The sequence below is a fragment of the Spermophilus citellus genome (assembly GCF_964194105.1).
Source record: "Spermophilus citellus genome assembly, chromosome: 16".
Classification (NCBI taxonomy): domain Eukaryota; kingdom Metazoa; phylum Chordata; class Mammalia; order Rodentia; family Sciuridae; genus Spermophilus; species Spermophilus citellus.
The window spans coordinates 71,152,464-71,167,169 of NC_138196.1; the positions used below are offsets into that span (position 1 = coordinate 71,152,464).

The 14,706-nt window shown below is 40.8% G+C and overlaps 1 protein-coding gene across 7 annotated transcripts in view; it reads right to left on the minus strand.

Moving 5' to 3' along the window:
* Positions 1-14,706, minus strand: part of PSD3 (pleckstrin and Sec7 domain containing 3) — a gene marked incomplete at its 3' end in the record, with an annotated part of 568,898 nt that overhangs the window by 31,502 nt on the left and 522,690 nt on the right. For all 7 annotated transcript variants that reach the window (XM_081269548.1, XM_081269547.1, XM_081269545.1 and 4 more), the window contains one exon: positions 5,695-5,838. In XM_081269548.1, the coding sequence (XP_081125674.1) occupies positions 5,695-5,838 (144 nt within the window). The remainder of the gene's footprint in view (positions 1-5,694; positions 5,839-14,706) is intronic.

The window sequence follows — 14,706 nt, forward strand, 5'->3', positions numbered from 1 at the left end:
AGAAAACTGAATATCGTATGTAGAAGAATGAGGCTAGAGTCCTCTCTCTCTCTCTCTGAACAAAAACCAACTCAAAGTGGATCAAACATTTAGGAATTAGACCAGAAACACTGCAACTGCTAGAAGAAAACAAAGGGTCAACACTCCAACATATTGGCATAAACACCAACTTCCTTAAAATACGACTTCAAAAGCTTAAGAAATAAAACCAAGAATCAATAAGGGAGATAGTTTCAAATTGAAAAGCTCCTGCACAGCAAAGAAACAAAAATGTAAAGAGAGAGCCTACGGAGTGGGAAAAAATATTTGCCAGTTATTCTTCCAACAGGTACATCCAGAATATAGAAAGAACCCAATAAACAGCACCAAACAAATAACCCAATCAATAAATGGGCAAACGAACAGACAATCCTCAAAAGAAGAAATGTAAATGGCCAAAAATGTATGAAAAAATGTTTAACATCCTTAGCAATCAGGGAAATACAGATCAAATCCTAACTGAGATTTCATTTCACTCCAATTAGAATGCCAGTCAACAAATAACACTTGGGAGGCTGTGGCAGGAGGATCACAAGTTCAAAGCCAGCCTCAGCAACTTAGCTAGGCCCTAAGCAACTTAGCGAGGCCCTGTCTCAAAGCACAGAGTAAAAAGGGATGGGGATGTGGGTTAGTGGTTAAGTGTTCCTAGGTTCAATTCCTGGTACTTTTAAAAAAGAAAAGAAAAAAAAAAAAACAAATAACAATAAATGCTGATGAGGACACGGGGAAAAAATGTATACTTATACATTTTGTTGGACTGCAAATTAGTTACCACTTTGGAAGGCAGTATGGAGATTCATCAAAAGACTAGGAATGAACTCACCAATGCTACTCCTCAATATTTATCAAAAAGAACTAAAATCAGCATATTATAGCAATACATGCATACCAGAGCTTATAACAGCATAATTCACCATAGTCAAATCATGGAATTAACCAAGATTGTACATCATTAGACAAATGAATAAAGAAAATGTGGTATATATATATATGTATGCAACAGTGTTTTGCTCAGCCCAAAATAGAAGAATAAAATCATGTCATTTGCAAGTAAATGGATGAGAACATCAGTTTAAGTGAAATAAGCCAGACTCTGAAAGTCAAGGGTCAAATGTTTCTTCTCATTTGCATAAGCTAGGGGGAAAAAGGGAATTAAAGAAAGCAGGGGTGGGGGGAATGTCATGAAAACAGAAGGGAGAACAGTGGAAAAGAAGGAGGAGATTGAAGGGAGGAAGGAGGGATGGGAAAGGGGATGAACTGTAGAATGAAATCGACGAAACTATGTTATGTGCATGGATGAATATATCACAATGAATTCAACTTTTATGTCTAACTAATAATGCTACCATTAAAAAGAAATTAATAGAAGGAAGACCAATAGGTTAGAGGAAGGGGATCGGGGGAAGGAGGAAGGGAGGGGAGGGAAAAAAAAACCTGTTCCAGCCTCTGCCTGGTACCCAGTTCCAAATCCACTTCCACATTTTCAGATGTTATAGAAATAGTTGCACTTTTCAGTAACAATTTTCAAGTCCGTTTTATGTGGTTACAACAGAAAAACTGAGACTGAGTATAAAGAACAAAGAATGGTTTGGCTGGTGGTTCCAGAGGCTAGGATGTCCAAGAACATGGTCTGGACATCTGAGGAGGGTCTTCATGCTGCATCATCCTATAATGGAGGGCATGAGAGAACAAGAGTGGGCAAGAGAACGTTCAACTTATCAGGCACCACCTCCCAACACTGCTGTATTAGGGGTTAAGTTTCCAATTCATGAACTTATGAGACCCATTCGAACTCCAAAGCCTATGCGGAAAAATCCAAATAATATTCAACTAACACAACTGGCTGCAGCCTCCATAATAGGGTTTACAAACTCAATGCCTTCAGTGGTCAGGCCATTAACACAAAGTGGAAAGCTGTGGATATGATGTAACAGGGAGTAATGGGAAGAAGACAGCTTATCTTTCTAAATGAATTAAAACAGATACAACATTGTGCTGGCCACAGAAAACACAGGGACCTTAGGCACCTATGACTCGTCTGGACTGTGTTGATCACTCTTTTCTAGCGAGCTCTACAAAGACTCTTGGGAGCCCTGGGTCAACCTGACCCTCAGGAGTCCCTCTTTAGTAGATCAGTCATGTTAATAGGTTTGGCCTGCTACCCCTTCTCCCGGCCTCTACTCTGTCTAGCTCAACAGAAGGATTACTCAACTCTATTACAAACATGTGAAAAATATCTTGGAATAAACATCATTTTCCCTTTCTAATCATGATTGCTTTTAAAGCTGAAGAAACAAAGCCCAAATATCGGGGCCAAGGATAGTGCTATCAAGGGGATTTTCTTTTAATGGTGCAGTTGGCATTGAGGATCTTCTCAGCACAGTTCAACCTACTGTGTTTCGGTTGCCTGGAGTCTTGTAAGTTTTAAATCTGGTACAAACAACCCCTGTGATACAAACCACACATTCCCTAATATACCGGAAGTATGATGATGATGATGAAAACATTTAAAAGTAAAATAGGAGCTAAATAAAGTAGAAATACTTTATAAAGATGAGGCCAGTTCTTATACTTATTTTCATAAACTTGAGAGATTAACAGTGAGTTTCTCAATTTAGACCTGTGATGCTTAACAAGTCTTTCCAAAGTAAGATTAGCTTCCAAATGAACTCATCTGAGAAAATAACAGCCACAACTACGGGTAATTTATTTAAAACAAACAAACCAACCATCTACCCCTCCTCCACTAATTAATAGTCAAAGAAGAGAAAAGTGCCAATCTGGTCAGTCACAGCCCATTCTGAGTGAAATTTGCTGCTTTAGGTAAAAATGAGACCTAAAAATGAGGTTAACACGGTAGTCCTCTTATAGTCTATGTCATCTTCTTATAGCCCTAACCCTGTGAATTTACTGGAATTTCTAATGATTGAGTGTGAATGGGGGTTTGGAGAATGTGGCTCGGCATGAAGAACTGTCTGTACTCAAAGCAACCTGGGACAGAAACCACTGAAATGCATAACTTAGGAACAGCCCTGGTGTTATCACTAACAGCTTACTATTGCACCAAAATAAAAATGTTTTTCATTATCAAGACTCAACAAACAATTGTCCTGAAACCAGGGGAGTCTCTTGATGATGACCTACTAAGCAACAGGCTAGAGAGCTAAACCAGGCTTCAATTCCTCACTGCTGAACATGCAGACAGGCCTAGTCTTCTCTGTCACTGCACACTGAGGCCCCTGAACTTCAGACACTGCCCTCTGTTCTCACCTGCTTATCAGACTTGTTTTCATGGCAGCTTCTGGCCCTGTAAAAATAACTAATACTAAGTAATTCCCAGAGAATTATTTCTTGTGATTTTCTTTTATACATAACGATAAAATTTCATTAAGTCTCTCAGTCTGTATCAAGCGCTCAGTCAATACTCTAGGATCTGAGGATACAGCTCTGCATAAAACACACACACACACTGGCCAATAGCTGTCTCCCTGTACTTGGGGAATGAAGCAACCACTTGGTATGACACTTATAAAGCAAAGGATGCTACATAAGGACTGCCACAAGCACTCATAGGAGAACAATTCTGGTGGCTGAAATAAAAAGTAGTCTCTTCATGATACATTACTCCAGTTTTCATTTAGTGAAAAACAATGACTCGCTTTCTAAAGAGCAGCGCTGATATGAAAACCTTTGTAGATGACATCTGTACAAAGTGAAGCACTTTCTACCTTCCTGGTCGACACAGGTTAATGAAGCTGGACACCAGCCTGACATGCTGTGCCTAGGAGTGTGAGCCTGACTCTGCCTGGAATGCAGTCTTCATGCTCCTGGAGACACAATCTGATGAAAGCAGGACGTCATCCCACAAAGCAGGGTCTCACTTCAGGTCAGGAGACAAAACTGTTGGAGCTTGCTGGGCTGCATTTCCAGAAAAAGGGCACCACAGAAGATCCAAAAGCGGGTGGTGTGCACCAAGCAGCAGCAATGTCTCCATCATCTCATGGCTGCCCCGCCTTCTGAGGACAGGCTCTTCCCTTCAGAGTCAAGGGCTCAAAGCAAGGTGCTGAGTACTGGAAGCAGGGGATGGAGGTGTTGGGAAATTTAATTACAATGTGTGAAGCCAAACGGTCTATGGCTTAAAGATACTCCAGAAGTGTGAAGAATAATGATTGCTTTTTGAGAACTCTCATTTCCCAAGAATGAACAAGTCTGGGGAATGATGAACTACTTTGTTTTTTTGTTTTTTCTTTCTTTTTAATATTTTTGTCAAGTCTTTTTTGCTGCAAGGCTTCCAAAGTTTTTGCCAGCAAACTTATACCTTTACCTCTTTCCTCTTGGGATAGTCATCTGACAGAATGATGACTTCCTTGACCACGGAGAAAACTATCATTTGGATCTGTGATGGAAGTGCCATCTGTTAGATCTAATGCCACACTTGATGACAGAATATATATATTTTTTTAACTCAGGAAGGTTTCTATGAAATCCTGTCTGATTAAACAAGCAAGGACAAGGCATAGGCTGAAAATGAACCTGAGGTCCCTGCCCTTTAAGAGCTCAAAGTCTTATTTAGGGGGATGTGGGATCCACTACAGAGACAGGCCAACATAACTTTATCACAAAGCAAATTGGGGCAAGTGCTATGCAGATTAACCCAGCTGGAGGTCCAGAGCAGGTTTGCTAGGAGGATCTGGGCTGCTCCTTGAAAGAGGAGCAGGACTTGCAGAAGATGATAGAAAGAGCATTCGAGGTAGAAGGAGTAGATGAGTGGAGGTATACAGGTGTATTTAGGGAGAAGAAAAGAGGATGGTCAGATGGGACTGAAGGAGAAGGAAGAAGGAAATAAAGGGTCTAGACTTGCAATAAACATGAAGAGCCACAAATGGATTCAGCACATCCAATGAAAAAAATATTTGTAACATTTTTTTTTTGGCCAGGGAGGGGGTACAAAGATACCTTAAGTATCTAACGATGGTGGCTGAGGTGATGAAATGGAGGATTCTAACACTAATTTGGGAGAAAACTTGGCCAAAGGAACCATTTGGAACTATATTGCTTTCAGCTTGCTTTTAATTTTTCTGCCTTTCTGCGTCACATCACGTGGATCCTCACCATTCTTCCTAATAACCACACTTGCTGTCGTACACCAGTGTGCGGCAAGCCAGAATCCTCTTCTGAAGGGTGGTGAGTAGTACAGGAACAATACCCTGGTGTCGCCTGATGACAAGAATATGCGGGGAAAAGCTGGTGCTTCCCATCACCCTGTCACTCATTTCCTCTGCTATACTTTTCTTGGACTCAAAACTATGCAGCAAGAGACCCACGGACACAGAGAGCAGCTGTGCACCCTTACAAGTCCTCTGCAGTTTTTTTTTGACATCACAGCATTTACACAATTCCAAGTGGGCATGCTGTTTGCTGTTAAACCTATAAAATGGCAGCCACTCTCTGATGTTAGTTTGGCACGTAAGTGGAATCCCAAACACAAATAGCCATCAGGACCAGGACCGCCTTAGGTACTGGTGTTAGTACCGAGCTCCCAGGTTAGAGCCAGGCTTGGGGCGAGCGCCTCACAGTCATGGTAACTTAAAAACCTTTCCTGCCACAGACCAATCTGTGTAACAGAATCATTTGTTAGCATCCGGTGCAGCATACCTCAAACTCCAGATAGTGATCTTTCAGCTTGTACTCGTCGACCTCCTTGGCTTTGACTTTCTTGTCAGGGGGATAGGAGCGGTGCTCAGCCAGCTCAGTGGAGATCTGCTTCAGCTTGCCTTCATGAGATTTCAGTTGTTCCTCCTGGCAGGAAATTATTGAGCCATTTAGTGCACAGAGAAGAAATCAATTAAAAAAATGTGTAGAGTGCCTTTAAAAATCCCTTATGGTGACTAACTTTCATTTATCAGAACAGACTAAGGTGCCTCAGCAGGAGGCACATCCTCCCAACTCCAATTCCAGTGTTGGTGTAATTCTTCCCAGGATGGCAACCCAGGCCATCCTAACTGGGCCTCCCCAACCATGCCTCTGATTACAAAACCAAATGGCTTCAGAGCTTGCTAAGAAATGCAATGTCACCAAGCTGGGACAAGACCTTTAAAGAGAAACCAGAACAGGCAAGTCACTATATGAACAGCTAAGTGCCTAGCCTGGGCACCACATAACTTGGCTTCTCAAGTATGCCCACTCAGCAATAACTGCCTGTGTGCCCATCTCTCGGGTGTATGTCTGCAAATTTCTTTCTTTTTTTGAGATAAGCAGTACTGCAAAGAAATACTTCTTCTCTAAAATTTATCATATGCTATTCTAAAAAATGTGCTATGCTTTCTCCCTCCAAAGTAGCAGAGGGTCTCTCACTTCCTTCAACTTCATTGACCTGAACTAATCATTCAATTAAAATGCACTCATTGACTGACTGCTGCCTAAACAGCATAATTATAGGTTCCATCTGCCAAGGTAATATGGTTGGTCCTATGTCAAAGAACTTCCATTCTAGGGGTGCCATTTATACATCCTTGGCAATAGTGACATAAAAAGATATGATACTGAATCCTCTTGCAGAATTTTAAAAATAGTCTTGAGACAAAGATATTGGAATTCTCTTGCATTCCTAAAGTTGGGTGGCAGCTTACTATCCCACTTCCACATGTAAATTATCCAAATTCTTGATTATAAATTTTATATGTATAAGAAACAAAAAGATAAATGCAAATGAAGAACCGATTAAACGAGGCAATAAGCATGTTTTACATAACACCAACATAATTTTAGAATATAAAAGTTTTATTACAAAATGAGGGGAATAACTTAAAAAACTACCAGATAATTAATAATTATGAATGCCAAATTAAGATTATATAACATCCTTGTAAATTTTTTGGAAGATATCCAGAAACTATAAAGTCACATATAATATCTTGGGGATTTCTGTAATAGTGCACATCTTAAAAGCCAAATAAGAAAAAGAATTCAAGTCTAAAGCCATAAAAAATATTGATTTTATATATATATATATATATATATATATATATATATATATATATTAAAAAAAGTAAAGTTTTGGGCTGGGGTTGAGGCCCTGGGTTTGATCCTCAGCACCCCATAAAAATAAATAAATAAATATATTGTGTCCAACCAAAAAATAAATATTAAAAAAAGTAAAGTTTTAAAAAGCAGAGAACATTAGCGCAAAGATGAACAGAAGAGGTAGCAAGAACACATGGAGTGAAAGAAAGATGACAAGATTCATTTTTAAATGGGAACAAACATTCCAAGAAGACGAGATATGTGTGCACCGTGGTCACTAAAACATTATTCACAATAGCTAAGATATGGACACAACCTAAGTGACCCACAACAGATGTGTGGATAATGAAAATATGATATGTATACCAAATGGAGTACTACTTAGCCTTTAAAAAGAAGGAAATTCTGGCCTACATCATGGATGAACCTGGAGGAAATTATGTAAGGTGAAGGAAGCTAGGTACGGAAAGACAAATGCCATACCATCTCACTCATATGAAATACATAAGAAAAAATCAAGCTTTTAGCTGTAGAAAGCAGAATGGTGGTGACAAAAGATGGAGGGACAAGGAGATTGGGGAGATACTGGTCAAAGAATACAGAATTTCAATTAGAATGAGTTCCAGAATTCTTTTGTATATCATGGTGACTACAGTTAATAATAATAACGTGTTATATATTTCAAAATTGCTGAGATGGGTGTGATGGCACAGGCTATGATCCCAGTGACTCAGGAGACTGAGGCAGGAGGATCACAAGTTGAAGGCCAGCCTCAGCAACTTAGTGAGGCCCTAAGCCACATAGTGAGACCCTGTGTCAAAATACAAAAATAAAGAGAGTTGGGGATATAGCTTAGTGGTTAAGCACCCCTGGGTTCAATCCCCAATACCAATAAATAAATAAATATAAAATTGTTAAAAGGTTTCAAATGTTCTCATCAGAAAAAATCAGTACATGACTTGACAGACATGTTAATTAGTTTGACTTAACTGCTCCACCATAACTGCCCCACCATGGACACATGTCACACTGTATCCCACAAACACCTACCTTTGAACCTTCTTTTACACAGAGTCCGAGGAATTGGAAGCCTCCTAAGGAGACCCTGGCCACTGCCCTTTAGAATGAAACAGAGATCCAGAGAACTCAAGCACCTGCTCCAGGCCACCGACACAGCAGGAGTTCATCCTCCCAACTTCTAATCTTAAATTCACTTGGGGACCCTTTCTTAAACACACACCCAAGCTTCAAACCCTTCTGCTTCTCAGTGTGCTGGTGCTGAGCTCAGCACCCTCAGAGCTCCTCAGATCCCTCATCCCCCATGCCTCCTGCCACAGCTCTCCAGCTCGTGGGTTGCACGCAGGTCTTATGCACCCTGCATGCTCCAGATCTTGCAATCTCTTTCCAGTTACTACAGCATTGAATGTGTATGCCACCTATTTGCCACACAACTCACTCTGACCTAAGTGTGAATTTTACCTCCTTGACTGAGTACAAACTCCAAGAAGGCAAAATAAGGAGGATCATTTTCCCTTTTCCTTTAATCTTCCAATGTCTAGTAAGGAACTCAGCAGAGACAACAGTACATGGCACTAACAAAGACCTTATGCTTCTACACTGGGAGCTGAGACCACTGTCGTACCCATTTCTACAAAGCTCACTGGACCTAGCCCTCAGTAAACAGTAGCTGAATACATGGATTAAAAAGAGGGTGCTCATATTATTTCTTCTATGTTTTCAAGGAGAAAGATGATTTAGAAGGCAGTGCAAATTACAAGTAAAATCTGTAATGCTTGAGCTCTATTAAACCCAAGAGGTAAGGATTTTAGAATAAAGAACATTTGCCAATGAGTCCATTTGAGAGAGAGATTGCTGAAAACACCATCACTAAGGATTTTCTTTAATCATTTCAGGTTTAATGCACTTTAAAGACCTTAAATACGGTGTCCTTAAACACACGTCCACATGATTCAACTAACTGTTTTACTGAATGTTTAATGTATATTAAACACAGACTCTAAGAAATGAATAAGAAATCTAGCTACTCGGGAATAGTGTGGTCACCATGTAAGGTCATGCCAAGGAGCCTGGACTGTATCTTACTGGCACTAGCGAGTACATTAAGGAAAGTGCCATAGTTGGACCTGTTTTAGTCAACACTGGGAAGGGTGGGCTGGAGGAGAGCACCTCAGGAAGGTGACTTCATGAGGTACAAGTATCCAGAGGAGCAGCGCAGTCTAAGGGAGGCAGAAACTGAGTGGAGGGAGACGGACCTCAGGTGGCTAGACAAATAGTCCTGGCCAGAGTTTTATGAAGTGGGGCGTGTGCAGCTTGCCAAAATGACCCAATGGAGAGAGTTTTAAAAATCAGTATTGAGATACAATTTTAAATTTTTATAAAAACTATTGTATCCCATAACTGTGTTGAATTTGCTTACAAGTTCTGTAAGTTTTTAAATGGAGTTCTTAGGCACTGGGAACAGTTTTTTAATTATTTTTTAAAATCTAAGCACTGTGAAATGCTACTATCTGGGACATGTGGTATATTTTATTTAAAAATACATATCGCTCAAATACTTAGTATTAATAAAATGATTGATTAAAAGAAACCCAGTGACATAGGTCTAAGATGACAAAAGCTTGAGGTAAGGAATGCTGGGGAGGATGCGAAAGATATTTAAGAGGTAAAGGGACAGGGCTTGATGATGAGGTGTGACACTGGTTGGGGTGCAGGGGTATGGTTCTGGCCAATGAGGAAGGCAACTGTAAGAGCACAGGCTCCCAAAGCCTGACCCTGCTCTTGTCCTTAGCACTACCTGAGGTCCAGCACAGGACAGGAGGAGGGGTGGGGTTACTTCCCTGTGAGGGGCGAGCACAGGACCCACTTTGTTTCTGAACAGTGTTCTCTTTTGAGCTGCACCCAAAGAGTTAATACTGAGTGCTTATTCATTGGTTCAAACTTTTGCAAGAGAACAGCTGGAGTTCAAAGAAATTGGAACTCTGTATCCATCAGGAAGGTGACTTCATGAGGTACCAGTGTCCAGAGGAGCAGCACAGACCTAAGGGAGGCAGAAACTGACTGTGTCGTGTGCCTCAGTGTGATCTGCACCGTCTGCTGGTCAGTCATCTGGAGCATATGAGAGAGAAACATCAAATTTCCAGGCATCAGGCTGCATCTGAACCACCTGGCAGGATATTATACTGACCCTAGATAATTCTTGTGATTGCTCCAGCTTGAAAATGACTGTTTTGGTGGGTATAAAAGTGGCCCTGAATACATCCCAGAGGGGGCCAATCATAATTCTGTGTTTCCAGAAGTAGAAAAAAAAAATCCTAAGTTTTCAGATTAGTTTCTCCACCCTCAACAGAAGAAGAAAAAAAATGTGCTTTGGCAACACTGCTATGAAAAACAACCAGAGAAGGTGACTCCTACACAGCGGAATTGTTCAGGAAGAACCACACTGCACTGACAATAATAAATTTTAATAACTGAGGCTAATATGTTTTGGATAGCAGACAAGAATAAATTAAAGAGAAGCTCATAAATGACAGGGTGATGAACAACATGTCTTCAAAGAACCAAACAATCTTTTAATTGAAAGTTGGATTTTTTTCCTGAACACTGTCCCCCACCCAGCCACCCACCCAGCAGGGTACTCACAGTGCTGTAACATATATTTTATAAATGGAAACTACCCAAGAGGCCCTGGCATTTGGGGGAATCATGGCCAGCCTGTGGGGGCATGGAGAAAGGAAAGGTGGCCAGTCTCACAGATGCAGGACCACTGGGTCAATGCAGTGGTTTTCGGTGGGAGTGGGTAGCTTTGATCTCAGAGGACATTTGGCAAGGCCTGGAGACGTTTCTGGTAATTAAAATTAGTGGAGATGCAGTTGCCATCTACTGGGTAGAGGCTGGGGACACTACTAAACACCCTGCAGTTCATACGACAGCCTCACACAATAAAGAATTATCTGGGCCAAAACATCAACAGTGCGGAGAGTGAGGGTGACCAGGCTGAAGAAGAGAACAGTTTGTGAAGCGATGGAGAGAGGAGGGACGCTTGCTTCAGGATGCGCTGGAGGTGTTCTGGGACTCTGCACAGACATCTGCAAGAGTGTCCACTGATGTGGAGGGCACACCACTCCCCTGCACCAGCTGCGTGCCAACTCACCTCTCTTTAGCACTGCTAATCACCACATGCGTGGTTTTACACTGTGCTTCCCATACTGTCCTGTTACTCTCAGAGGTGAAACATCTTTAAAAAAAAATTGTTAGTACATGAAATGATGACCTGGGTGAAGAAATGATATGGAAACCTTAAATCTTAAACATATTCTAGAACCTCCTCTTTTCCAGATGGAAGCTTGGTGATTTAACTGGTGGTGGAAGGGAGATACTCATCACATCCCTTTCTCTAGAAGTTAAGTCCCTAAACAGCACAGCTGTCTTGTCTGAGGTAACAATGGTGAATGCTTCTCTTTGCTATTGCTTTCCTACCTAAAATTCAATCATTGATCACTAAACATGTGCTCCCCCTACCTTTGTATCTCTGTGGATGCACATCCAAAATGAAGAAAAATATTTTTAAGATTATGCATTCTATTTTTTGTAAAACACTGGTTTAAAAAAAAAGAGTCTGCTCTAAAAAAGGTGCTTGCTGCCTCTTTTCCTGGCAGAAGCACACATAGAGATGAACACATTTCCACATGCATGTGTCTTACTGGGAGACAGCTCATATACAAATAGGACAGCGGGCCTTTTGAAAAATAGGAAGAAAATAAAACAGTACATTCTATAGTGAGAGAAGAACAAGGAAGAACTCTGATGTTGCTCAGAGCTCCACAATGTGAGTGACACACTTACTAAAGCCCCTCTTAACCTCAGTCACTTCCTCTCCTGCTGTTTTCATAGAATAAATTGTGAGATTTATTAAAAATGATCTATTAAAAATGATCACTATTGCAAAGTCTCACAGTGAAGTGAATGAACAAAACTCAACATCTGAAGACATTTTTTTTGCTTCACATTTTCTCCTCCTAACTTCATAGAATATTGTTTGCTATTCATGTGCTCTGCTTGTGACTGTTTATGTGATATGTTGCTGAGTACCCAGATTTAAAGCTGGGAAAGGATTTGCCTTTTGGGTTTGTACTTCAGTTGGACAGATGGAGAAATTGGCCAGCATTCTTTCTGGTTACCAGTAAAAGCTGCCTCCTTTCTCTTAGAATGCTGTAACTATTATCTTTGAAAACTAAATGCCTTTCTGTCCTGTGAGTTGAGCTGGCTTGGTCCTTTCTACTCTCAAAACTGTGTTTTGGGTCACATGGGAACTATACAGTCATAATAATGCTTATGTAATAACCAACCAGTACATGTTAATGCTAATTATGAATGAGGGTGGAAAACACAGAGTCTTTTTCCAGAAGCCATGTGTCTCTCTTTTTACTACTAGTCTTTCTGATTTTTGTAATTTATGGCAAGACTAGCGCATGTTCCCTTCCTTCACCTACTCACTGTCTTCCGTCCCTCCCTCAAAGACGGCCAGTATGGTCTGTTTCCATCAGTCCACCAAAACCGCTCTTGCCAAGTTTACCCAAGGACCTCACTGCAATCTACTATCAGCTAGGTTTTGTCTTTATTTTACCTAATCTTCTCCTTCTTAGCATAACATCCTCCATGTTTGGTTATTTTAACTTAAATAACTTTTCTTAGAAGTTGTTTCTCAGGTATCTCAGTCTGCTTCTGAGCCTAAGGGCTACATCACTTACAGAAAGAAAGAAGAAAAGGATTCGGAAAAGACTCTGAAAGAAACAACAGGGAGGAAAGCAGGAGCTGGTGAGGCGAGGTTCCTCGAGCCAGGTCAGATACTTCAGTCCTGGGCGACGCCCTTCTTCCTCCACTTTAGCCGTGAGACATCTGTTCTGTACTCTCATGAACTTCCACTCTACCCATTTCTTTGATAACTAACTTAGCTATTTCTCTTCTAGGTTACTAGATGGTCCTTGAGGGGCCTTTCTGCTTCTCATAGTATCTTCTTCTAATGCTTTTATCATATGGCAATGGAATAATTTTTAAAGTGCAAATATGATTATATCACTTTTCTGCTTAAAAACTACTGTCCTAAAGACACCCAGGAACCACTGAAGCTTCCAAAATCATGCACATGACAAATAGGCCTGGAATGGTTTGAAAGTCCCCCCTAAAACTCATATTGAAGTTTACCTTCCAGACAGTATTGGAGGTGGGACCTTTCAGAGGTGATTAGGCCATGAGGGGCCACCCCCTGTGGAGAGTGGGTTAGTTATCATGGGAGCAGTCTGCTCTAAACCTGAGGCGGAGGTGCTCGACTTTCTCCTGCTCATGCCCCTCACCAAGTCATGCCCTCGGTGACGTTAAGACTCTGCAAGAAGGCTTGATATCCGACTTCCCAGCCACTAGAACTGTAAGGAGGTAAATCAATTTTCTTTATAGATTCCCCAGTCAGGGGTACTCTGTTATGGCAGAATGGCCTAAGACAAGCCTTTCATGATTTTGCCTACCTCCACAGGGTCCACTTCTGACTTTTTCTCAAGACCGCTCAGGTCATGTTAGGTAACTTGGTGTGGCTCCTGCACCCCAGTCTCTCTCCTCTGGGCCTCTGTTCCTCTGCCGGATCACCCTGTTATCTCATCCCACACCTCACCTATTTCTCATCCTTTAAGCTTCATGGAATATATCACACCTCTTCTTCACCTCCAAGGCCACCCTAGCTGTCCTGCCTTGTGCCCACATGGCCTTAACCCTTCCTGTGCAGCTATCAAGTGCTTCATTTGTATTTGCCACCCTTCAGGAGAGGATCTGGGTTTCATCTGTCTTTCTAGATCCACAGCCTAAAACCATCTTTGCTATACAGTAGGGACATAATATTTACTAAATAAATGTCATTGATAATTGTGCTATGAAGGAGGGGAACAACAGCTAGTTAATACCAAAGCATTCATTGATCATAATCAGATTAAGTGATTTCTATTGTTACAGCAATAAGAGCTCCACAGAGACATCAAAGTAGCTCCAAAATCTTTGACTGGTCAATGTCATCAGGGGTACTGCAGAGAGGGTTAAAATTGGCAGAGCCTCAGAACAGAGTTTTTAATGAAAAGATGACAAAATTTGACAAATGTTTTCTTTTTTTTTTTTTTAGAAAGATTAAGAGAATTTTATGTAAATACATGTGGAACAGAGCTCTGATGCACTTTGTCTTGATTAGCTTAGAAAATGCAAATATTCCACTCACCTCTTCTAAGGGGTAAGGAAGACCTTTTCTGCTCTACTGTGAACAGGGGAATCCCTGAAAATGTTTTTATATCTCTAGCACCAAATATGGTAAATGCTCAATTAAATGAACTAATAATCAATGGATGAAAAGCTTGCTAACAAGCCACAACATCACCTCAGTTTTAGCCAGTTAAAAACAAAAACAAAAAAACAAACCAGGAAAGTATAACTGAAATGTAAAATATACTGGTATATTACATTTTGCCCCATTTATACAACATGGGGCAAGGTCTTCCATCTGCTTTCCAATAATGGACAGCATTATTCATATACAAATATTAGCAAAATTACAAAGGACTTCTTTCCATGCACAGCAACATCAAATGAGTT